At 34.6% G+C, this 24,371-nt stretch overlaps 4 protein-coding genes across 6 annotated transcripts; 1 reads left to right on the forward strand and 3 right to left on the reverse strand.

Annotated features, from left to right (window-relative positions):
* Positions 1-182: 182 nt before the first annotated feature.
* On the reverse strand, positions 183-2,341 carry LOC21402005 (L-lactate dehydrogenase A). The gene is made up of 2 exons (XM_010095408.2): positions 1,473-2,341; positions 183-864 (listed from the first exon to the last, which is right to left on the reverse strand). Exons 1-2 carry the CDS (start codon positions 2,079-2,081, stop codon positions 421-423), a joined length of 1,053 nt encoding a protein of 350 aa, XP_010093710.1. The 5' UTR covers positions 2,082-2,341; the 3' UTR covers positions 183-420.
* Positions 2,342-3,824: 1,483 nt separating this feature from the next.
* Positions 3,825-8,321, forward strand: LOC21402006. Its single transcript, XM_010095409.2, has 6 exons — positions 3,825-4,124; positions 5,575-5,652; positions 5,749-5,833; positions 6,232-6,320; positions 7,236-7,775; positions 8,248-8,321. Exons 1-5 carry the CDS (start codon positions 3,825-3,827, stop codon positions 7,377-7,379), a joined length of 696 nt encoding a protein of 231 aa, XP_010093711.1. The 3' UTR covers positions 7,380-7,775; positions 8,248-8,321.
* Positions 8,322-8,399: 78 nt separating this feature from the next.
* LOC21402007 lies at positions 8,400-11,345 on the reverse strand. Its single transcript, XM_024163845.1, has 4 exons — positions 10,902-11,345; positions 10,227-10,455; positions 9,537-9,601; positions 8,400-8,976 (listed from the first exon to the last, which is right to left on the reverse strand). The coding sequence occupies exons 1-4, from the start codon at positions 11,019-11,021 to the stop codon at positions 8,821-8,823; spliced, it is 570 nt and encodes a 189-aa protein (XP_024019613.1). The 5' UTR covers positions 11,022-11,345; the 3' UTR covers positions 8,400-8,820.
* Positions 11,346-13,422: 2,077 nt separating this feature from the next.
* On the reverse strand, positions 13,423-16,259 carry LOC21402008 (autophagy-related protein 8f). Of its 3 annotated transcripts, XM_024163835.1 has the most exons (7): positions 16,047-16,259; positions 15,743-15,858; positions 15,154-15,195; positions 14,986-15,062; positions 14,300-14,352; positions 13,806-13,924; positions 13,423-13,702 (listed from the first exon to the last, which is right to left on the reverse strand). In XM_024163835.1, exons 3-7 carry the CDS (start codon positions 15,188-15,190, stop codon positions 13,611-13,613), a joined length of 378 nt encoding a protein of 125 aa, XP_024019603.1. In that variant the 5' UTR covers positions 15,191-15,195; positions 15,743-15,858; positions 16,047-16,259; the 3' UTR covers positions 13,423-13,610. The 3 variants fall into 3 exon arrangements, with proteins under 3 accessions (XP_024019603.1, XP_010093713.1, XP_024019602.1); XM_010095411.2 differs by lacking the exon at positions 16,047-16,259 and having other exon boundaries at positions 14,986-15,041; positions 15,743-15,884; XM_024163834.1 differs by lacking the exon at positions 16,047-16,259 and having other exon boundaries at positions 15,743-15,884.
* Positions 16,260-24,371: the final 8,112 nt, after the last annotated feature.

Genomic DNA, 24,371 nt, shown 5'->3' on the forward strand with positions numbered 1-24,371 from the left:
AGAAACTTATTCTCTATTTTAAGGTGAGAATAGATTACAAAATTATAGATAGCTATATATTGAGAAACATTTATTTTAAAGAGTAATTGAGAGAACAATAGCATTTTCATGATTCAAAAAAAAAAAAAAAAAAAAAAACCATTCAAGTAGTTAAAAGCAAGCTAAATAAGTTAAAAATGAGATTGAAGTAACAAGCCAACCTCATTCTCCTTTAAATAGACATCACATGCTAAAATTGTTGGGTTAACAATTCATCTATATTTGAGGATCAAAGTGCCCGACCATTGGTTAGTTTCTTACAAGACAAAATAAACTAGAGACCTCAGGCTTCCCAAAAATACAAGTAGGTAACATAAACCAAAAAGGTTATAATAAAAGCAACAAGTTGGGTTTAAATCTGCCACAAAAGTGTCTCCATATTCAAATCCCCAACTGAGATTGCACTTCCAAGATGGTTTTAGCCGAGTCCCTAAGCTTCTGTGCCTCCTCATCAGTGAGAGGCACATTAGTGACTCCTAAGACACCACCCCTCCCAAGTTGTGCAGGCAAGCTTAGGAACACTTCTCCGCCGTCAATGCCGTAGAGCCCCTTAGCAAGGACCGAGACCGGGTGAATCTTCCTCTGGTTTCGGAGTAAACTCCGAGCTAGGTTAGCTGCCGAGTAGCCTATCGCCCATGAGGTGTAGCCTTTCAGACTAATCACTTCATAGGCGCTGTTTACAACTTGTTTGTGAATGTTCTCTAGTGTTTCTTTCTCGTACCTTATTTGTTGTTTCTCTAAGAAGCTCAGCACCGGCACTCCCCCGACGCTGATGCTAGACCATAGCGCCACTGAGCTGTCACCATGCTCCCCAATCATGTATGCCTACATTCATATTTACCTTACAAGCGTTACATAATAGGTTCATCAAAAAAAGGAATATACATATATTAAGCAGTTTTAATCCACTGAGTTACAAACGATGACCTCATGTGCATATATGCCTTTACACTTGTGTGTTCTCTTTCGCATAATTAAGAGTGTGCAAATCATTTAATACACCTGCATCACTGGCATAATATCTTAGTTTTTCATTATACATTAATTTGGATTACTACTTTTGTTATAATAAAGTAAGTGACAAATAAATCGAAGAAAGACCATATGCACCGTGAAAACAAGCTCTAAGCTTGAATCAAACTAATCCACAAAAGGAATAAAAAAATATTCACTTGGCTTTATAAAATTGCCTTGCCCGACAACTTTTCAGAAGCCAAACACTCTAGCTCCATGTGTTTTTTGCCAAGTTGCAATTTATTTTTCCACCCCCAAACAAAAAGTTGCAATTTACAATCCAAAACATTCCACTAGTGGTTAAGGATCAGTGGCACGACGACCAAATATATATATATATATATATATATTTTTTTTTTTTTGGTAGCTAATAAATTAAATAAAAAAATTGATCATAAAAAATGAAAAAATTAAGTCACCTGCACATCCTGAGCATTGACATCAAGGTGATCCGCAATGAGGAACCGGAACCGCGAGGAGTCCAGATTGGTACCTGATCCGATTACCCGATTCGACGGGAACCGGGAGAGCTTCCAGGAGACGTACGTCAAGACGTCCACGGGATTGGAGACGATAAGCAGAATCGTCTCCGGCGAGTACTTGGCGAGTGGAGGAATGATATTCCGAAAGAGAGCAACGTTCCTCTGGAGGAGGTTGAGCCTGGACTCGCCGGGGATCTGGCGGGCGCCGGCGGTGACGATGCAGAGATCGGAGCCGACCGTGACAGCGTAGTCGACGGAGGCATGGATCTTGGTGCGGGGGAGGAAGGCAGCGGCGTGCTGGAGGTCGAGCATCTCGCCGCGGAGCTTGTCGGCCTTGGCGTCAACGAGGACGAGCTCGTCGGCCAGGTCCTGTGTAAGGATCGTCTGTGCGATCGCCATCCCGACGTTTCCGGCGCCGATCACGGAGATCTTCGTGTGGCGCTTGGTCGGGGAGGGTGGACCGGCGCTTGCGATGGGCCGGAAGAAGGCCTCCGACAGGTCCAGCCCACCCGGGCCCAGCGACGAAGCTGACTCACTCTTCTGCATACTAACTAACTTGTGGAAATCTCTGTAAAATCTGTGTAGATTCTGGTGGTGTTGCAAAGGATTGGGAAGACGGAGTTCGTATTTATAGTGGGATGAATGAAGCCATCAGTTTTGGGATTTTTCTACGGTCTTTTTTCATTTCTTTTTAGATTAGATGTTTTATAATCTTTTTTTTTTTCTCGAAGGTCTTTTTTTCGGAAAAACGAAACCACAAAAGTTCTCATTTCTTTACCACAATTTAAAAGTTTTTGGGTTCCGGTTATCTCCTGTGAATGGATTAGTTTGGCCTCTTTTGACATGTTTTTTGAAGACTAATCTTTAGATTTGAGTGTTTTTATGTACTTTTTTTTTTTTGAAGAAATATAAACCCTTTTTGCAAATTGCATAGAAGTTTTATTTATATTTTTATTGTTCAAATTTACTTAAATATTCTTAATAATAAATTACAATTCTTTTTTCTAAACTTGAATAAATTACAATTCTCAATTACTCATTTTATTTCTTTCAATTTACATATAAGGAGATTTTTCGGTAATTTACATATAAAGAGCTTTTTTGATAATCCGTCTTATTAATAATTTTAATTTTAACCGTTAAATTTAATTAAAATTATATTAAATTAAAAAATATATAGAATAAAATAAAATTCTGATAACTAAATAGTAAGATACTATTAATAATCTATTTTTAAAAAAATTACCGGAGAAAATCCAATAACGAAAATCAAATAAAGTATTTATCCCTGTTTATTTCAAAAGACTCGGCCAAAATCAAATTATTTCAAATCAAAATAAAAAAATCAAATGTTGTACCCGTAGGGTCATCACGTGACTAGATTACGGTATGCTCCTTGGAATTACAGAACTAGCCATGCAGCCAGCAGGTGGGAGTTTTTATGGGGCGGTGGTTGTTAGATTCGTCATTTTAGAATGTGGAAAGGGAGTACTAGATTTTTGTTGGACAATGAATGAGTCAATGACAATATAATATCAAGATTTTCCTCTCTCCTTTTCGTGTTTTCCACTTTTCTTGGGGCCAATCCATAATTCCCTTCTTGACTCTCCGTGGAATTTTCCCCTTTTGCATGCTTTTTAGTTTTGACGTTATCTTGGGTGGCAAGGAAAAAGAAAACCACCATTTGCGAGAAAACTAGGGGCGAGTAAAACTTTGAAACCATCTTCCATTATAGTTTCATGTTACTTTGGAAGATTCCCACCGACTCATTGGAAGCTTCAGTTAGGAAAAAAACTCAAGAATTATTTCTCATTAGCCTATGAAGTCGTTTAGAAATCTAGGAAAAAAAAAAGTGATGCGACGATGTTGACCAATTATGCTACCAGAAAATAGAAATGATGGAGCGCCAAAGATTGAAATTTTAGTGCATTGCATTTGAGAGCTTCATTAATCAACTATAAAAAACTGTTTCACAATTTTAGGAAAAATATGCAATTTGAGTTATGTTGTGAGGAGGCATGAAAGGATGGGAAAGAAAAAGAAATGTTAAATGGGGCTCTTGTGTAATTTCCAAAGTTTATATGGACGGGTACTGTTAGGGGTAAAATGGTAAAGTAAACAAAGGGTCAAAATGAGGGAGCAGGTTGCAAAGACTGGACGACAACGACAACATTGTTCCGGAACGACAGTTGAGAGAGCGTCGTTTCAAAAGAGTCAAAATGTCAAAGCAAAGCAATAAAGAGGAAAAGATAAAACACAGGTGAAACTGAACAAAACTATCAATCAACAATGGAAGGAGGAGGAGAGGCAGTGGCAGTGGCAGTGGCAGAGCTGGAGAGGATCCAAACCCAAATTCTCCGCCGCATATCAGAGCTAGAGCTCTCCCTCCATTTGCCCCCCTCCGCCGCCACGATTTCCGACGCCGAGAGCGACACCGAAGCCCGCCTCTCCTCCATTCTCCGGAATCACGGCATTAACGATTTCGCATTGAAGAATGTTCCGTCCGATTACTACGACTGGCCTCTCGAGGATCGCCGCCGCGCTCTCGGTGCCGCCTCCGTCGATCATCTCTGCAAAAGCATTGTTCTGGTAATATATTATCCCTCCTCTGCATTTTTTTTTCTTTTCCTTTTTTTTTGGGCTAGGGTTTCTATTATAGAACTAAAAACGCTAACTTTAGTTTTGAGAATTGAGTAATTTACAGTTTCAATTTCGACAGCAGTATGAGTAAAATTTGGTTATTATCTCTGCAAAAGCATCGCTCTGGCAATGTTCTTTTCGTTTCCATTTCCGTTGTTGCAATTACTCTTCATTTGCATTTGCATTTCCGTTGTTGGATGGAAAGTTTGAAGCTTTATGTATAAAAACGTTAGCTTGGAAGGGGAACTGGTTTAATGCGTGAAAGTGAACCTCTATTTAATGTGATCACAAATGTGATCAAGTGAATTTAATGGGAAATTTCATTCTGTGCTGCTGATCTTCAAATTATTACTCAAAAACCTAAAATAACTTAATAAAGTAGAAGCAGCTGGAATGGAGATGCCAATCTAGTTAATCTTCAGAAATGAGTTTTGACGGTTTCAATTTTGGTACTAATGTGGAGCATTAAAGCATGCAGAAATTGAAACCCAAAGGATAAATTTGAACTTAAGGTCCTACAAAATTACATGGTTATAAGTTTCTAGATAAAGTCTGAATCTTTTTGTGGAAGCCTAAGGTGACATTTGGTTCATGAATTCAAAACCATGGTCCATGATTCTGATTCTTGAAATTCAAATTTTTTGTGAGAGAAAAACAATGTAGCAGAACCAAGAACCATGATCTTAAACCAGACAAAACCCTTGAAACAAACGTCACCTAAATCTTTATATGTAAAAATGTTGGTTTGAAGAGGGACGTGAACCTATGTTTGCTACAGAGTGAATTTGATGAGAAATTTTGTTCTTGAAGTTGTTTGATTTAGTAAATTTGTTAATGAAGTCCTGTAGGGCTGGAATGATGTTGTCAAGCTAGTTAGTTTTGCAAAATGAATAATTTTCAGTTTCAATGTTTGATAACGACGTGGGAGTTTTAGAGGAACAAATTGAAACCTGAAGGAAAACTTGAACTGTGGTCGTAAAGATAAATAATCATATGATTTTAGACAGAGTCATTTGGTAAGTGACGATTTAAATCACAATTTTTTTATTGTTTCGGGGCAAGTAGGTTGTTAGGGTATTTTCATGACGTGAAAAATGGAAGATACCTTTTTTTTTAAGAGTTGATGATATTTTCTAAGAAAAGACAGACATTAGCAACGTTGTGATGATAAAAGTAAATAGAATTGGCTTGTCTGAACTTCAAGATTAGACATTAGCAGATTGTGGGAATTTTATGATTATGGTAGCAGTGGAAGGACTATCTGTTTGGAACTATCTTATCTTTCAGTTCTGACTTGTATTCACTGGATTTGTTTACATCAAAGTCATTAAAAGATTCTCCCCCTCCAATTTTTTTTTTTTGGTGTGATGAGGGTCTAACAAATTTCTCTCTCCAACAGGTGAATACACAAGCCCAATCCAATGTTACTGATTGTAGTGATCACAACAATTCAAAGTATTATGTTGTTGTCGTCCAGGTGACTCTTTTTTGTACTAAAAAACTAGATTAGTGACTTGCCTATCTTACCTGCTACCTGATCATCATTTGACTTTAGGGATTTTATTATTTGCAGTACACCGCTCGATTTAATGCTGAAACTGTTAAAAACTTCCTGTATTCACTCAATGATGGCAAGATAGCAAAAAAGAAATTCAACTGTAAGTTTTGCGCCATATAAGTAATGCATCTAACTTTATTTCACTTTCTTGTATTCACGGAAGCAATTTGTTGACTTGAATACACTTGTTTTTACTTGCATTTAAGTTCGTTCTTCAAGTCTGCAATTAACCTATAAACCCAAAATTCACAGCAATCCCTAAAAAGGGCCTATTAGGTTTTCAGCTGCCTTTCTTCATATACTATGTATTATTCTAGGTCTTTAATATAGTTGTTTTATACCCATAACTTACCTTCTTTCTTTTTACTAGTGGAAAGTGTTTTTACGAGGTTGACTTGTCTTGTGTTCTTTGTTGATCTTAAGAATATCTTGAGAGTTTAGATGCTTTTGGGATCAAATTCTGACTCAGAAGCTGATACTTGTTTGTGTTACATGTAGTGAGGCTTGCACCTGAGGAGACTTCAATCAAGCTGACTGGATACGAGCACAATGCAGTGACATGTATTGGCATGAAGACAGACATACCGGTAAGTACTCTTTTCACAGAGTTAGTGTTTTGTCACGTCCGTAGAAGCAACATACTCCATATTGACGTGGCCCTTGAAATGATGTTTTGGGCACTCATGTTATGTATGCCTTCAAGTGATGAACCAACGATTAAGAGACACTAAAAATTCGAGGATGGCTCAGAGAGATGAGGGAACCTGAACTGAACTTTCATCCAAGTTTACCTTGCAAGTTAATATGATTTCTGAACTTCTGACATGTCTAATGCGTAGATTGTTTCTTAAGGTTGTCGAAGGATTTCTTTTTTAACACATGCATTTTGGAACATATTCTATGACAAGTTGCTTGATTGTCTCTTTATGCTAGAAATAGCTCTAACACGTTGGCCCTTGAGGTTCGATTGCTGGGTATTGGGTTAAGCTAGTGTTGTTGGTTTATGTATGTCGTGATAGCTACATATTCTTTTTCTTTTTTTTCTTTTCTTTTTCCTGCTAGAATGCTGACTACATATTTTACGTCTGAAATGCATATTCCACCCCATGAGACCGGTCAAGTCTTTTCCAACTTTCATGCTAGCTTTTGGCTGGTCCACTGTTCCGAATATCTCGTATGTCAAAAGCTCCATCCTGGAGTGTTATATTTTAGATTTTAATATGGTGGTCCAGTTTATTGGTTGTTTCAATCAATAATAATCTGCCAGCCAGTCTTCTACTTCAACAATAAGGGATTGACGCTTACTTGGGTTAGCATAGTGTAGCTAGGTTTTTGGACAGCAGAAAACCTCTAGCATTTGTTTGCACATTCATTTTTGTAGGGGGACACCATTTCATGTTTGAAATTGTTGGGAAACACTTGATGCAAGGTTATATATATAGAGAGAGTATATTCTCGAATAAAATCTCCCTTCGTTAATCTGATTCTTGGTGTGATTTCAGGTGATTTTGGATGAAGCGATTGTGAAGCTTAACCCCAACTTCTTCTGGCTGGGCGGCGGTGAGGTTGATCTGAAGCTGGGCATTAGGACCTCCGACTTTATCAACTTTGTTAAACCTTTCATTGTCAGCTGTAGTGGTACTTGATTACCCAGAAAACCCACCAAGACTTGATTGCAGAATTCAATATCTAACAATATCGCCCTAAAGAAGCCAGGAAAATTGCCTATATCACATAAGTTTTGTGCCAGGAGAACATTTTTCCTTATTAGAACTAGGAATTCATTCTTTCAAGTTTTCAGTAGTCACAAAATACTGAAAATTTTGTACTTGTTTTTTTGGTTATAGCTGATAGCTAGGATGAGAGATTGTCATATTTTGTATTTTTTTATTGATAACTTCAAATGGGATGAATGGCCCACGTCAGAAAATGTGTGTTTAGGCCATGTCTCATATTGTTTCCATGGACAAGATTGGCGAAGGTGACACATGAATCTTAGACTATACCACTATGCATCAATTTGCGCCATTTGTTTTTGGTAGGTAGGTAACATAATTGGCCTTTTTATTTAATACAACTGAGCCACTCCATATTCTTTATTTCATCATGTCATCATGCTTTGTACACCCGATTTGCAACGGAATATAATATGTGTTGCTTTGCTACAGTACTAGGTTTTGATATCTTGCTTAAGAATTTCATGTTCAGGCTTCATTTATCTCTTTTTTTTTTTCATTTAGTTTTAGTGAACGAAATATTTTGATTTATTCGCTACTATAACTTCTTTTTTAATGCATAAGTAGGAGAATTATATGGTTTTAAAATATACCTTTCTGCCATAGATCTCTATTCATTTTGAACCGTATTTTCATCAATTGTTATATTATCATATTTCCCTTGATATGATATTGATGTGATTAGATGATTAAAAACTGTCCTACCAGTAGAGTATTTTTTTTTTTTCATATCACTTCAAGAATTGTCCTAACAAGTATTATGAATTTAATGTTGCAGGAGATCTCTCAAAAATCTCTCGTCTCTCTCCCCATGTTTTCAAGTCATGTCCCTACCATGAGTTAGGACAAGACAGATCAACTGAAATGGAGAAACTAGCAGCCAGAAAAGAAGATTGCTATTTCTTTCATTTAAGAATACCAACCAACAGATTCACAACAATTGGCAACATATGCCATGGGCATATGTTTCCTTCTTCACAATCATTTATTCCCACTTAATAAAATAAAAGGTACACACACATTGCAAGTAGCCCTTATCCATCACACTGGATTGTCCACTAACTGATTATCTTTTTCTAGATATAATATTTGATTTTTTTACAATTCTACCAAAACAGTACCATGTGAATTCTCATTCATGAAGATGTCGTAAAAACAAAAAAAAGAAAAAGAAAAGTTTGGGATTGTTCTTCTTATGCAATACATTTTTTAAGCAATGGATTAATTATTCTTCTGAAATTATTGTATAATTCATAAATATAGGCCTAAGAACAAAGTATATCATATTTTTATAGGAAGATGCTTGGTGGTGGTGATGTCTAGGGTTTTTGGTTGTGAATCGGCGGAAAATCTAGGGTTTTTCATTGTGAATCGGCGGTTTCCGGTGAGGTTGAGCATAATCCATGACTACTATGTCCTCAACAGCGTCCCCTTCCTTGGTATCGACAGCTTCTTCCGTGTCTTGTGGAACAAATCCTAGCATTGACCTTCCATGTCCCTCTTGTCCCTATAAGACCACAATATATAACCAAACTCATTAATCTTTTTTGGTGAGTAGCTATTAGCGTATATCATTTTCGGTGAGTAGCTATTACGATATGTGTGTTAATGTTGAGGTGATATAAGAACGAATTAATTTTCCTCCCCGGTTCAAAGACCAAACTGTTACGATACTCAAAGTTCAGGACTAACAATGTCAATTATCCAAAAAAGAGTCACATGTTGCACATATGATCCATTGAATCCGCACAATTCACCATATAACGCTAGACTTAATTTTCTTTTTCTTTTTTACTTTTTTGGTCGTATCTTGATCGCATCGTACGGTCCTGTTTTATGCATATATATATGGATGATTGCATACTGTTTGTACTACTACTTATGAGATGCATGCATGGACGGACCATCTGCTATGCTTTCCTCATTAGGGACATGATTGGTGAAGTATATGGCCAAGAGTTTGGTCCCAGTATGATTTAACTATAGGTTATTGGAATTAAAAAAAAAAAAAAAAAAAAAAAAAGAGGAAAGAAAATATATACATATATTATATACATAATGATATACCTTTGACGTTTCAATAATCGATTGTTGCAACTCCATCTGAGAAAATGATTTTGTAATGCCATTTCCTGCAGATCCCACCAATATATATCATTAATCCATCATATCACAGAAATATTAATGAGACCCAATAATAGCCTAAAAACAATATATAATATTGTAAGATCAACAACAACCACGACAATTAGGAAAACTAACAATATGTCAGAAACAAATTGTATATCCTTTTCCTTGTGTGATCATTACGTACTCTTACGTACTCTAACTTAAAGAAATCTATGTAAAAGCCATAAGAATTTATGGGTCAATTTATTTCGATTATATATCTATATATATACACACACACACACACACATTTTTATTTTTGTTGTTCTAATATTGATGGTACTTTAATTCTTCTTTCGCATACTTGATAAATCATGTTATTCATGGATGGTCTCCCCCGGTACTTAGATCCATTTGATATACTTTCGTTTTGTTCATGAAAAAGTGATTATACACACCCATATATCTTATGGCAATTAATCTTTGCAAGGTTGAGAAACTATGATTGTGATGGACTAGTTGATGCTTGATGTTAGTCTAGAATGCAGTTTAGTCCATTTTATTCTTATCGATCAGCTAGGCATGCACGAGGAGTTATCATTCAACATGATATATAATAATTAAAAGACGAGTTGATTTAAAGACAACCTGAGGTTGTTCCATCATCCACTGACGGTTGAGCATCATGTTTTTCCAAATTGAGCCTTAAAATTTCCAATCTCAAAGCATTTGCACAGCGATTTTCATTTCTGGTTCTTCCATTGCTTTTCGCTTGATGATCCTGCCTTAAGCATTCTACTGATGGGATTGAAAGATCAGCCTTCATATTTGACTGCGGATTTGAAGTCTCATCAGACAGTTTGGCCTTCTCGACTTCCTGCACCAAACCCTAATAATTTAGTATCACATACATGAGATATACATACAATATGTGTGTGTGTGTGTGTGTGTGTAGAGAGAGAGAGAGAGAGAGAGAGAGAGAGAGAGAGAATTCTATTGATCAATATTTATGTCTTCTTTCCAAAACTTCACGAGCAGCACTAATCAGTTGAAAATGCTTTTCAAACAATTCCATGGAATTAATTATACAGGCATATGTCCATGGTTCAGTGCACTTATGAAGATCTAGGGCCTGAATATATAAATGACTACGTTTTTTTCTTCTTAAAAATAACAAAAAGAAAATTTAAAAGAGAGCCATACTAGAATATAATACTAAATTTTGCATGCATCTAGAATTAGAGAACTACTAATTTTGGCATGCATCATAATGCTAGCTAGGGATATATTACAAATGTGACAGAATTAAGCTTCAATACCAACCTTAGCAAAATGGTAGGATTTTTGGCCAATTTGGTTGTCACTAGAGGCCAAAAGACGAGCATTGCATGCATGCAAAGAGCAAGCAAGACATAGGAGAAAGAGAAAGGCAACAGAAGACATGATGATGTATATTTCTTGAGAGATAATATATGTATATATGTGTGTGTGTGTGTGTGTGTGTGTGTGTGTGTTAACTATAAGCTGGATGAGAAATGATATTCCTATTCAAGTCTTTTGGTGTGTGCGTGTTGTGTATATATATTTTATACTAGTGAAGCTTAATTTTGCAAGTTGATATGTAATGTGAGTTTCAGTATTGGAGGTTCCGAGAGTATTTGTAGTGAGGGAGAAACAGAAGAGCATTAAATGCAGGTTGTGTATTGGAAGAGAGACTTTCTTTAAGAGAACATGCTGGTGTTTGTGTGATGAACATTGAGAACGAAATTGAAGATATTTGGGTCCTCCCTTGTCTCCCTTCCTCACTCACTTTTTAAATCACTCATGAACCCCACTCTATGAAGGACAAATCCATTATAGAGCTACGTAGTCAAAGATATGTATCTCTGTGTGTGTGTATGCATATGCAAATCAATATTTGAGCAAGAATTAAGAGAGACAGACAAATTCTAGAAAGAGAGATTAATTCAGAAACAATCAATTACTATGGTGATCCATAATTATGTTCTAATTAATAAGAAATATTCTAACAAGATCAGAACATGACTTGGAGACAGATATTACAAGAAGATAAAATGGGATCACGAGAAAGTCAAATTATCAGTTACTAAGTCAAAGTAGGTAGATAAATTTATTGGAAAGTCCAAGAAGTAAAATCCGCAAACTAACACGAGGAAATGAAGCTTGGTCCTACCCATGTGTTTTTATACAAGAGTTCCCATTCCTTGTCCTAGTGATGTATAACTAGAAGTTTATGGGTTGCAACTACTAAGTCCTTCCTTCCACCGTGTTTTCACTCACAACTTTGTACTTTTTACACAAGAATGAACGTATGATAAGATGAGAATTTGTTCGATGTACTTTATTATCATGCCTACATAATACGTCGGTTCAATGAATAGTTAATATTTAAATTATTTGTTCATGCCAATTCTAATTAATGTAAAAGATTCAAGTAGAATTTATATGATATTTGTGACCATAAACAATTGAGGTAAAAATATATAATTAGGAGAGAGAAAGATAATTAAATATAATTAACATAGATGACATACTAAATAAAACACTAATCACTTATCAGAAGGCATATCCTAGCATCTAGCTAGTAGTCGTCTTCATGCACATCCACAAATCACTTCCTCATTCTCAAATGGCCTTCTGCCACTTACCTAACCTCGCCCCCGACTCAACACTGATTATGACCTAAACTCATTTGCTTAAACCCGTTAGCTTAATGCGTGTTATTTCCGTGTCATGACTCAAATTGCCACAGGATGATGTTGATCATGAAATTTATCATTAACAGAAGAAGAGTGGTTTTAATGGAAAAAAGAAGGCTGGAGCAAATGGAACCTAGATGTGAGTGGGAGGTGGGGACATTGGAGGAAGGGGGGAGACAAAGAGGCATGGCTAACCCGTCAATTGCAACTTCCTTTTGGGACAACAAAGGGTCCAAAACTTCCAAGGTTGGCTCCACCATCGTGGGTTATGGGAATGCACGCCAACATCGCATGTAGTGCATGTGCTTCAGACGTGGTGCAAACTTCCACATCATCCCCTGGACCGCCCTACACTCATGGGTTTACTGTTCCCTAAAGCTCATCTAATTTTGTTTCCATTTCTCATATTAATATAGGTTAATATATAGGTTATATGTTTCAGAGGTTCTTAGCTACTATAGTTGGATCATGAAACTGACCAATCGAAACAAATAATGGCTAACACGTCTGAAGTTCTTGCAACATTTTTTTTTTCCTTTGCAATGTTTCTTGGCTCAAATGAAACAAGCATTAAGACGTGCTCATCAAATCAAACAATCATCAAGACGTCCTAACTTGTCCCCAAACCCCGTCAGAGACAGTTTGGAAGAGGTGTTTCTGAGATGAGATGAATTATGTTTGGGACAATGTTGCGACGAATGTAATTTTAAATGAGCAGTGCTATTGGGCATCAACGTTGTTCGACACAACTCACATAAGGTGCTAAACAACACAATTTCGTCATGACAGAACAGATGATGCCCAAAGAATTTCCTCGCGACAGATTGACATCATTTAAAATGTGTGCTGAATGTTGATACTTGGTCTGAGAAATCTTACCGACGAACCGAAAGAAAGTAAGGGGGGACAAGGAATGATACTAGTCTAGCAAGCTTGGTGGGCAATGGAATTGGTCAAAAACTCAAATTTCTCCTCCAAAAGACTTCTTTCCATTTATCCACAAGGTGTCAATCTTATGGTCAAAAACTCAAATAGTAATTCCCATTACAGTTTGGAGAGAGAGAGAGAGAGAGAGAGAAGCACATGCATGTTTCTCTATCAGAGTGTGTAAAGATGCCACTAGGTGATAAAAAACCACCATATTTACCATTAAGGAAATACTTGTAGTTATATATACACAAAACTGTACACAATATTACCAGCAAGGTGTTTCAGATATAGAAGGAAAAGTAAAGCATTAGCAGAGGGAAATAAGATGGTGGTTGCGGAAGTCAAATAGAATAAGCTCCGTGAACCAGAGTTAAGTAGGATCTTAGTAACCAAAAGTGTTCTCTCCACTATAAGTGACATAAAGAAATCCATCTTCATCCTTCTTTTCTTCATAAATGGCAGACATAATTGCACCTGCAAAAGCCAAAACAAACGGTGATTCCTCATGGACCCCGTCAAAATTGAAAAGCCTCCCAACTTGCATCAAAATCTGAGGGCAACATTTACAAACATTTACCAGTAGGTGGGAGAACATTGTCCACAAAGATAAAGATTGCCTTTTCTGCACTTAGTTTAATCCTTTTCCGAATCACATAAACAAATTGTCCCACAGTTAGGTCAGCCGGGACAAGGTACCTGTAATTTCCAATTCAAGTTCGATCAAAAGACGTGTAAAAAAAGGCCAAGTGCTTTAAGAGAAAATGAAAGGCTTAAAAAAAATAATAACGAAAAAGTTTAAAGAGTATCAAAGCAGCAACAAAGCAACTCAGAAGCCAAATTGACTGTGGTCATACAAACATAATCATAGCCAACAAAGGAGGAGGAGAAAGAATTTAGAGACATTAAAGTAAACATGTACAGTCTACTACTATACAATTCTCGATGGTACCAAATTAACTATGCTAAAACCTGCATAAATCAAAAAACTCTTTGAGCCGAAGAAAACCATGTAAAAAATAAATTAGGAACATGGAAATCTAGAAACGCAAATAATAAAATGCAAAATCTTACTTTTTCTTATCAATAATTGGAATATCACTTCTCTCCGCCTTCTCCACAATCACCTTAAAATTACAGAAGTAAGTTTTATGCACAAGTCAGTAAGAAAACCAAAAGTAATTCCAGAATACCACTAAGATAAGTAAAGCCGGAAGTAGAATAAGAAAGAATCAAATTCCTCATTGAATTGATGCAACTCTAAACAACGTATTTGTGTCAAATAACTACAGCATCCAAACTCAACCGAGCTATAGCTAATAGCTGCCAATAGGAAATCACATATGGTTGTTTGGAAAGTGGGAAATATAATAGGCAGTAAGGAAAGAAAAGGTATATAACTCAGGTAAATAAAATTGAGAGGAAAAGGAGGACCTTTTTCAATGGAATCCTTCCTAATTTTGAAGTGATCGAAATTGGAACATGTGGGGTATTTTGATTCTCTCCTCTAATACTTCCAACCAAACAACCGTAGGTCTTAAAATCCATCCGCCGATCCCTCATCGTTATCCCTTTCTTCCACTTTTCCCCCACCAAACAAGACAACTTAATAGTCATATAACCATAGAGAGCAGAACCCTCCAAGTAATTTACTATCACAAAGAGTTCTCTATTTCAACACATTGTCAATCCAACAAATGAACCAACACTAAACACCTTAGTAAAAGAAAGTAATTCCTGTGTTTCGTCAGAAATCTCACCGGGATTCTGTCAGGGTACTTGTCTCTAATCCTTGCGGCCTCCGCTCGTCGCTTCTCTGAAGATAAAACAGAACATACTAACATAATTTACTGGACTCAGTATCAAATCCCCACATACTAACATTTAACTGCAACAATATTCCACACACAAACACTGCAAGTACATACCAAGATCATGTTCTTGCTTGAAGTAGCTCTTTGCCATTCCACCTGAAAATTAGCTCCCAATATAAGTGGAAAAAACAAAACCCACTAGTTCACAAAACAATAAAACGAAATTTAACAAACAAATATGTGCTTTTTTTTTTTATTCTGCTTCTTCTTCTTCTTTTATTCCTCCACCTTTGATAACAACGGCATTGCATCAGCAATCAATAAATGAATAAAGGGAAAATTCTCTTTTTTCAACAAAAAAAAAAAAAAAAATTGGAAAAACAGAAAGCAAACTGTAAACTATACATCAGTCGTCTCAGAAACAAATCCCTTAACTAAATTTGAGAAAAATAATTAAAAAAATTATTGAAGCGAATTATAGGGAATAAACAAGAAACTTCTTTTAAAGTCAGTGCAATCATCGAGAACTAAAATTTTCAGAATGATCACGTACTGGGCCGACCTTTATACATTTTTAATTCAATTTATAAGCACATGATAATAGATAATCCTGATTAAATCAAAACTAAAATTATCCAAAAAGAAACTAATTAAAAATTAAAGTAAATTGAGTGCAAATTAAAATCAGAGACCAAAATCAAACCTCTTTGAAAACGATTCCAAAGACAAAGAGAGAAGCTTTTCTGATCAGACACGATGAAACTTCCTTCGTGGTTTGGTTTGACGATAAACAAGTTTCGCTTGGCTTTCTTTTCTCAACTGTTTATATGTTTTTATTTTATTTATTTATTATCCAGTGGGCATTATTTTAATTTTGGGGAAAATATAACAAATAGCATATTCTAGATATGATTTTTTGAAGTAAATTGCAAGTTTTTTAAAACTTAGTAAATTATAGTATATATTCATTATTCATTTTAAAATAAATCAATATTTTCCAAACTTACCCTTACTGTTATGGTTTTCATCATTTGTTTCTCACCCCTCACACAGTCGTCAATCTCTCTCTCCCCGTCGTTCACTCAGTTCTCCAACAACTCCTCGCGAATGGCAGACTCCGGCAACAATGATTATGGGAGTCGGACAATTGCATCTGCATCTCTGGTTCGTTCACCAAAGATCTTCCACCCTCTTCTTCTTCCGATTTGGTTCGCAGCGGTAGGGCTATTCATTAACCCGTAAAATTCACAGTCTCAACCCACCTCACCCCAACTTAACTTGAAAAATACAATTTTTAGTATTGAAATTTATTTTCGGCCCATTCAATGTCTAGCTTGAAGTTTTATGGTAGGGTGTGGGTTGGGCCTATAATAGCCCACACACCGCAACTCAATTCGCGTTCTAACTTGTCTCCTCTAATATCTAATCATAGACAAGCAACTCATTTCTACTCTCTAGTTTCTTCGTGTTTGAATTAAACCTCTATGTTTGATTTATGTTAAGACTAATTTATGTTTGCTTTATGTTTGATGTTGGATAGACTACTTTACTTCATGTTTGATGTTGGATTAAACTTTGAATTTATATCTGTTTGAATGTTAGAGTTATTATTTCTATTTGATGATGAATTTTGAATATTGGATTGAACTTTGAGTCTTTGAGTATTTGATTCTTTGAATATTGAAACCGACCACCCAACTCACCCCGCACCGCCCCAACCCAACCCAAACATCATTGGGTTGTGAAATTTTTCTAACATCGTTGGGGCAAAATATGTGCAACCCGCACCCTTTAGAGTGGGGGAAGAAAAAACCATATCCCGCACTAACCCAACCCATGAACAGCCCTACGCAGCGGAGCAACGTTGTCAGATGGGAGCTTCGGAAATCTTCCTCCCTCTCACGAGAGAAACATCGTTGCTAAGCCTCAGATTTCGACGCCTCCGATCTCGAGCAAAACATCTGTTGCCAATGAAGAAGAGCGCCAATGATCATGGGAACATCGTCGTCGTTACGACTTGGTTGACTCCGATCTCTGTGTTTTGTTCATGTTTGCTGCAGGTGTGTTGCCAACCGAGAATGATGGACGGCGAGGGGCTACTGGGAAAAGGTGGACGGCGGTGAGATTTTTTTTTTTTTTTTTTGCTCAAACGACAGTTGGAAGTTTGTTTCGAGTTGTTTGGGATCAATTTGTAAAATTAATAATTTTAGAGAAATTTCTAAAATAACATAAAAAGCAGTAAATTCGGGTAAATATGATATTTATTAGTAAATACGGTATTTACGTTAAATACAGTGTTAAACGGTAGCTGGAGTCAGCAGTTAAATTTTCAAATAAATATAGTATTTATCGGTAAATACAGTGTTAAACAGTCGTCGGATTCTGTGCCTAAATTTTCAGATAAATATATTATTTATTAGTAATTACGATATTTACTGATAAATACGGTATTTACTAGTAAATACAGTATTAAACGGTTGCTTGAATCAGTGGTCATATTTCCAGATAAATATGATATTTTACTAATAAATACGGTTTTTACTAGTAAACACAGTATTAAGCAGTTGCCGGAGTAAGTGACTAAATTTTCGTATAAATATGATATTTACTAGTGAATACGATATTTACTAGTAAATACGGTATTTACCAGTAAATATAGTGTTAAACAGTCGTCATATTTGGTGTTGATATTTACTAGTAATTACGGTATTTACTAGTGAATACAGTGTTAAACAGTCGCTGGAGTCGGTGCCTGAATTTTTGAATAAATATAATATTTACTAGTAAATATGTTATTTACCGATAAATATAATGTTAAATGGTCACCGGAGTCGGTGACTAGATTTTTGAGTAAATATGATATTTACTAGTAAATACGATATTTACCTGTAAATACAACTTTAAACAGTCGTCAGAGTTGGGGGTCGACTTTTTGAGTAAATATGATATTTATGGATAAATACAGTGTTAAACAGTTGTCTGAGAACAGTCACCGATCGCTGAAAAATAGTCCCTGGTTGACGAAGCTGATCGCCAAAATTGGCCGCCGGTCTCGACTATGATAGACTTGACTATAATCTATCTATTTTAAAAAATATGTTATAATTTATTATTTTTTAAAATAAAAAAAAAACGTTAGGTGAGATGAGTGAGGTAGAAAGTATTTTTAAATTTTTAATAATATTTAAAACTTAAAATATCAAATTATATTATAATTTTTTTTAAATAATATGCTATAATTTACTAATTATATATTATTTCTTATTTCCCTCTTTATCCCTTAATTTTAATACATGGAAAAATGTACGGCAGCTCCTACGTCAGTACTTACGTGGCGCAACAACAACACGCATATTGTCTTGGGAAGCAATCAAGATTTCTGTAGCCGTAGGATGAGATGAACGCACCAAATTGTCAAGGTCCCTCCACCGCTAGCTTTGCCAAATTTTTTCTACGACGCTTCATTGGTTCTGCGTCGTTTATATAACATGTCGTTTGCTGAATCCAAATGCTACGTCGTTTCCTGTATTACAATACATGTTGTTTCGTAATGCAAAGTACGATGTGTCGCTTGCGTACTATGTAAAACGACTAGTGCTCAATCATGAAGAACGACAGGTTCTTTATGACATATAAACTACATGTCGTTTATGAGTAATAATAACATTTTTCTCCACAAAGCTTGTGAGCATTCAAAATTTTAATTCTTCTTTTTCTCTAAAACAATATTCAATAGCATTTTTCTACAAAGCTTGGGCTTGATTGGTTTTGTTAGTTCGAATTACAACTTAAATTTTTGTTATAGTATTTTCTCTTATAAAAATTTAAATTTAACTTTTTGTGCTACAATATTTTTTCTCATATGAATTTACTTTTCAACTTAAATTCTCAACTCGAATTAGCAAAAATGAAAAGGCCATAAATCTAAAAATGTATCAAAAACAATATTGCAAAATCCATACAAAAAAAATCTTTTGATGCAATACTAAAATATTCATTTAAGTCGACTCAAAGAATTATATGATACGATATTAAAAAATATATTTTTATTTAAATTACAAAGTTTGAAATCATCATATTTTTATCATATTTTATTTTTGTTAATATACATTTGATCTGATGTGACTATGATATAATTTTACATGACAAACATACAATATCTATAAGTAACCTCTTAAAGTTCTTCATGTAAATATACATATGTTCGGGAGCCTAAAGAGTTTGTCTTCTCATGATCTTTTCTATAATTGGGAGCATTTTGTTGGTGACAAGGACTTGAGATCCGGATAATTTACTTTTGGAGGGGGAAAAACATATAGTCTTTGCACTTCTTTTGATATATAAGCTTGGGCCACCTTTTCGGCAAGTGAAAAAAATGTAAGAATGGGACATAGGCATTATATATAGAGTCCTCTAATTATAATCCAACAAAAAGCAAATTCTTGTCTGGAGCTACATTGGCTTACCACTTTACTTTGTGTTGGCTAATTAGCTTCCAATTACTTGGTTATTGGCATTCGGTCTTCTTGATCTTCTTCTTCGTTATTTTTTTTTTAATTTGTTATTTTTTTATGACAATCCGACAAACACCAAATCTTATTGCCTTATCGTTCAATAAAGCAACAAATATCCCACTTTAGTTCGAAACAATTAAATATATAAGCTTTACTCCTAAAAAAACTCACATATTTATAAATATATATAAGCTTTTTCTCAACATTGGAAATTGTCCTCGACCGGTTTTTTTTTTTTTTTTTTTTTTGGGTTCCTTTTTCTAATTAGAAATTTTTTTTCTTCTTTAGTTGGATGGCAATGGACAAAGATTTAAAATCGTGACTATAGTAATAAAGTTAGGAAAAAAAGTATTGTAACGCTTAAAAGGTTGAATAAAGTCATGTGAATTATAGACAAAAGTTGCTGGTTTTACAGTTTAAAAGTTCACTAAAATATGTGTTAGTACTGACCATGCATTAATCCAATATAATTAAATCAGATTAAATCAAAACAAAATAGATCAGGTGGCCTAAAGATGGTCACTAACATTATTTTCAGTCCAATAAATTTTTTTTTCTTATTTTTATTTTTTGTAAAGTTTGGTTGTTAAATGTTAGGTAAAACCGGTCATGCATGTTTTAATTTAATTAAAGTTGCCCTATCGCTTTAGCCAAAACCAAAAAAAAAAAAAAAAAGAAAAGAAAAAAAAGGCCTCCTATTATCGCACTTTAAATGGTACAAACTATTTCATATTAATTATATGAGAAGCAAATTTCTCCATTGGGACTTTTTTTTGTCAAGAAGATCGAAATGTAAAAGCAAAGGAAAATTTATTGAAAGGAAAAAAAGAATACATAGTAATACTATGCACATTTTAAACTATCAAATTTTCATCAAGTAATTATTAAATTTGTTAAGAATAATATGCCTTTTTCTCTCCACTCTCATTACCATTGATCCTCCTCTGATTTGATTTCCTAATTTTCATGCCAATCAAGCAGTGGTCAACTATCTTTCCGTTGTATATTATTCCTTAGCTGTACTTATCTCTTTTTATTTTATTTCCCATGATTAGCAAAGGTGCAAGTTGTATATATGCATTGTAATCTTCAGAAATAGTGTGAGGAATATAATTTCTTCTTTTCCATTTTCTAAAATTTGTCAAAATTTGTATTTTTTTTCTTGATATATATCCTTCCGAAACAAACAACACTCAAAATTAATATGATAACATATGATCAACATCACATTATATTAAAAAATATGCATAATAGATAATTTTTTATTAAAATTTAACAGTTAAAAATTAAACAACTATCCACAATTCATTTTTTCCTGTTAAAGAAACTTCAATAGAAAAAAGAAAAGTAACGAAGTATATATATGTCTTTGGCTCTCATTTAATTCGTTAAGTCAAATTTTTAATTTGAGTTAAGATATGATGTTATGTGTATTTTTTATTATAATAAAAAAATTAAATATAACTATTTTTAAAAAAATTTTACTATAATAAAATTTAAATTCTAAACGCACGCAGAAAAAAAAAAACGGGACTTATATAATGACACCCAGGTAAAACGTCCAAGTGACTATCATAACGATCGACCATCAAATACAATTGTCAATAAGAAACACCACACGCAGGCTTTTAGCAATAACTCATAATGTCTTGTTCCTATAGACCACCCTAAGTCATCGCATCATAATAATTGTCGTTTTCGAACTTGTCAGTTGATATATCATAGGCGTGTGGAACTTTTAATGCAAAAAGTTAATGCTAAAATATAATAAAACAAACATAAAAGAAAGGAAACAAAAGAAAAATCAAAGAAGAAGGTTCTTCGTGATGTTTTTCCTTTCCTTTTTTTTTTTTTTTTTTTTCTTTGACCCATGCATTACATGGTATTTCTAATTTTCAAAACTGGAATGAATCGATAATTCATCATATACATACATATACACATACAAATACATGGAAGGTGATGCGAATTCAAGAGAAACGTGTTTTAGATTATTTTTGGGTTTTGGGACATGTTTTCATTGCTTCCTTTATGATACTAATTAACTGCTAAAATTGGTAAATGAAAAGGAAAATTAAATACTAGTGCACATGTATTTTGATCTATACATAGGTTTATTTTCCATAATATGTAGTTGAATGCAGATAATACAGATGAAAAAAAAAATTTCTTTTGGCTAACCACTGTTATAAACCTTGAGAATATATGCATCAGTTATTAATTTTACAAAATTTTTTATTTTTATGTGATGAAATATACATACACCAATAGTTTTTCTTCTTTTTCTTCTTTTTATTTTTATTCTTTTGCTTTTCAGAACAGATTTGGTGATTGACTAGTGCCAAGAAATTCAATCCTTGTTGGATTCAATTAAACCCACAAAAACAAACAATCCAATGATGGGGACACAATTTGGAGTGTGTGGGACTTGGTATATTTTTTTCAGCCTCCGACCAGAAAGTGACGAGAAAAAGTTCATTGTGCAAGCAAATGATTTTAACTTGTGTTTCTTGCAGCTATTATAAAGGTATATATTTAGTGTTTTTTACACTATTAAGGTGGTGCTCTCACATTTTAAGAAATGTTATTTTGATACTCTGAAGCTAACTTTTTGGACATAACATGTCTTTTATACCCCTTTTATTCATTTTTGTTTAACTCGTTCAAAATTATGAGAAAAAGACCGATTATCTTTTTGTCCAAATTTCAGTGAATGATATTTTCAATGCATCTTCCTAATTTCGAACCAATTAAATAAAAAGGAAAAAAAATATTAAGTAAGGGAATTTTATATACGAAAATCAACTTTAATGTACTCAAATGTTATATTTAAAACATAAAGGCACTGTATTAATAATATTATTGAAAAAAGAAAAGCACGAAATAGCTTTCTAACAATTGTGAAAAACATGATAAACTAATACAATATGTTTTTTTCTCGAGAAAATAAAGAAAAATAAAACAATATGGAAGGAAAATATTTGAGTGGGGCAAAGAGATTTGGAGTTGTGTCACTTTCCACTTCATAGAAACAAAGAGGTTTTGGTTAGGGCATCACATGGGGGTGTGCATAAACTAAGCCTTCATCCTGACATGTCCAAATCATGGTTTTCCCTAAACTATTCAAATATTCATACTAGACCAAAGCCTGTCTCTCTCATCCCTTCTAGGGGTGTAATTTGGCCGGGTAGGGTTGGGTTGAGCCAAAAAATTGAGCCGACTCGATTAGTGCAGGTTGAGAAAACTTTGAGCTGCAACACTCTCTTAAGTCTACAAATCCGCAACCTTTCGGGTGACCTCGGGTGGGCTTGGGTTACTCGGGTTGGTGAAAACCAATTTTAATCTATGATTTCATACCTCTTTTAATAGTCCAAAAGCATAAAATCCATAAACAGTCCATAAGCATTAACATAACATCAAACATACTTCTTAACAGTTAATAAAGTCTAGAAATAAAATTAACAATACGTCAAATAAACAGTCCATATAAAGATAGTCTAGCAAAATAGGAAATTTAGTCCACTCTAAACAGTTTAATCTAGAATAATAACACCCTCATTCCCAACTTGCCCCTCATGTGTTGCAACAAAATTTGACAAATCTTGAGAAGAAAACATAACAAAAAAAAATTATCAGAATCAAGTTTATGACAACAAAATAAACAACAAGGAGATGAAATAAAGTTAAAAAAAATAAGTAAAATGTAAAAATATTACCTGACTCAATATTTTCATATTCATTAAACTCTTCCATATCAATAAAGTTGATGTGCTCACGACTACGTAGCTAATTTTGTGTACAAATCAATGCCTCCACCATCTTGGGGCACAATGAACTCTTAAAGGGATCGAGAATGCGGCCTCCGGTACTAAAAGCAGATTCTGAGGCTACTGTTGAAATAAGAATGACAAGAATGTCTCTTGCAACTAGTGAGAGAACCTTGTAATTAGTTGCATTATTCTTCCGCCAATCTAAAACATCAAAATTTGACCGAGTTGGATCCTCCATAGGGTCTATCAAGTATCTGTCCACATCATTTTTATACTCATTCATATTCTTCTCCTTCATTTTCCTAACAAAGGAGCTCCACAAACACCTTTTTCCTTCTGCTTCCGTTTTTGCCTCCGTTGTACTTGTTGTTGCCGCCTCTCCACTACTTTCATTAGCCACAGATTCACCCAGCTTCTCCCTACTATAAACCTCATGCAGCCGGTACATAGTATCCTTCACATTCTTTGATAATGTTTCAGAAATGCAAGAATCATACACTATAGAAAAACAATATGTCAAATAATCCATTTTGTACCTAGGATCAAGTACAACAGACATAAAGAGAAGACAATTTATATTCTCAACATCCCCCAATACTCGTCATACTTCTTTTTCATACTCACAACCATGGATGAAAGCATTGAATCCTCTTGTTTGCTTAATTCAGATAGCTGGGTTTGCATCTCACAAAGCTCATGAAAGTACGAATTTGAAGTGACATTCAAAGTGGCACTAAACTTCAAAGTTATATCATAAAAAGTCTTCAGAAATTTCACAAATACCTTAGCATTTTCCCAATCATCATCAAGTGGCGGGCCAATCTTCCGTTTCCACCCCTCATCTTCCCGAAAATAAGACACGAACTTGTCATCTTCCTCTTCATATCTTTCAAAAGCTTTTTGAAACTTAATGGCTGCATCTAACATCATATAGGTGGAGTTCCATCTAGTAGGGACATTTAGGCATACGAGACCTTTGTATTCAATTTTCTCTCGCTCCACACATGACTTGAATTTCAGCAACATAGCCGGAGAAGACCTCACATAC

Source organism: Morus notabilis, unplaced genomic scaffold (genome assembly GCF_000414095.1).
Source record: "Morus notabilis unplaced genomic scaffold, ASM41409v2 Scaffold3, whole genome shotgun sequence".
In the NCBI taxonomy this organism is placed as follows: domain Eukaryota; kingdom Viridiplantae; phylum Streptophyta; class Magnoliopsida; order Rosales; family Moraceae; genus Morus; species Morus notabilis.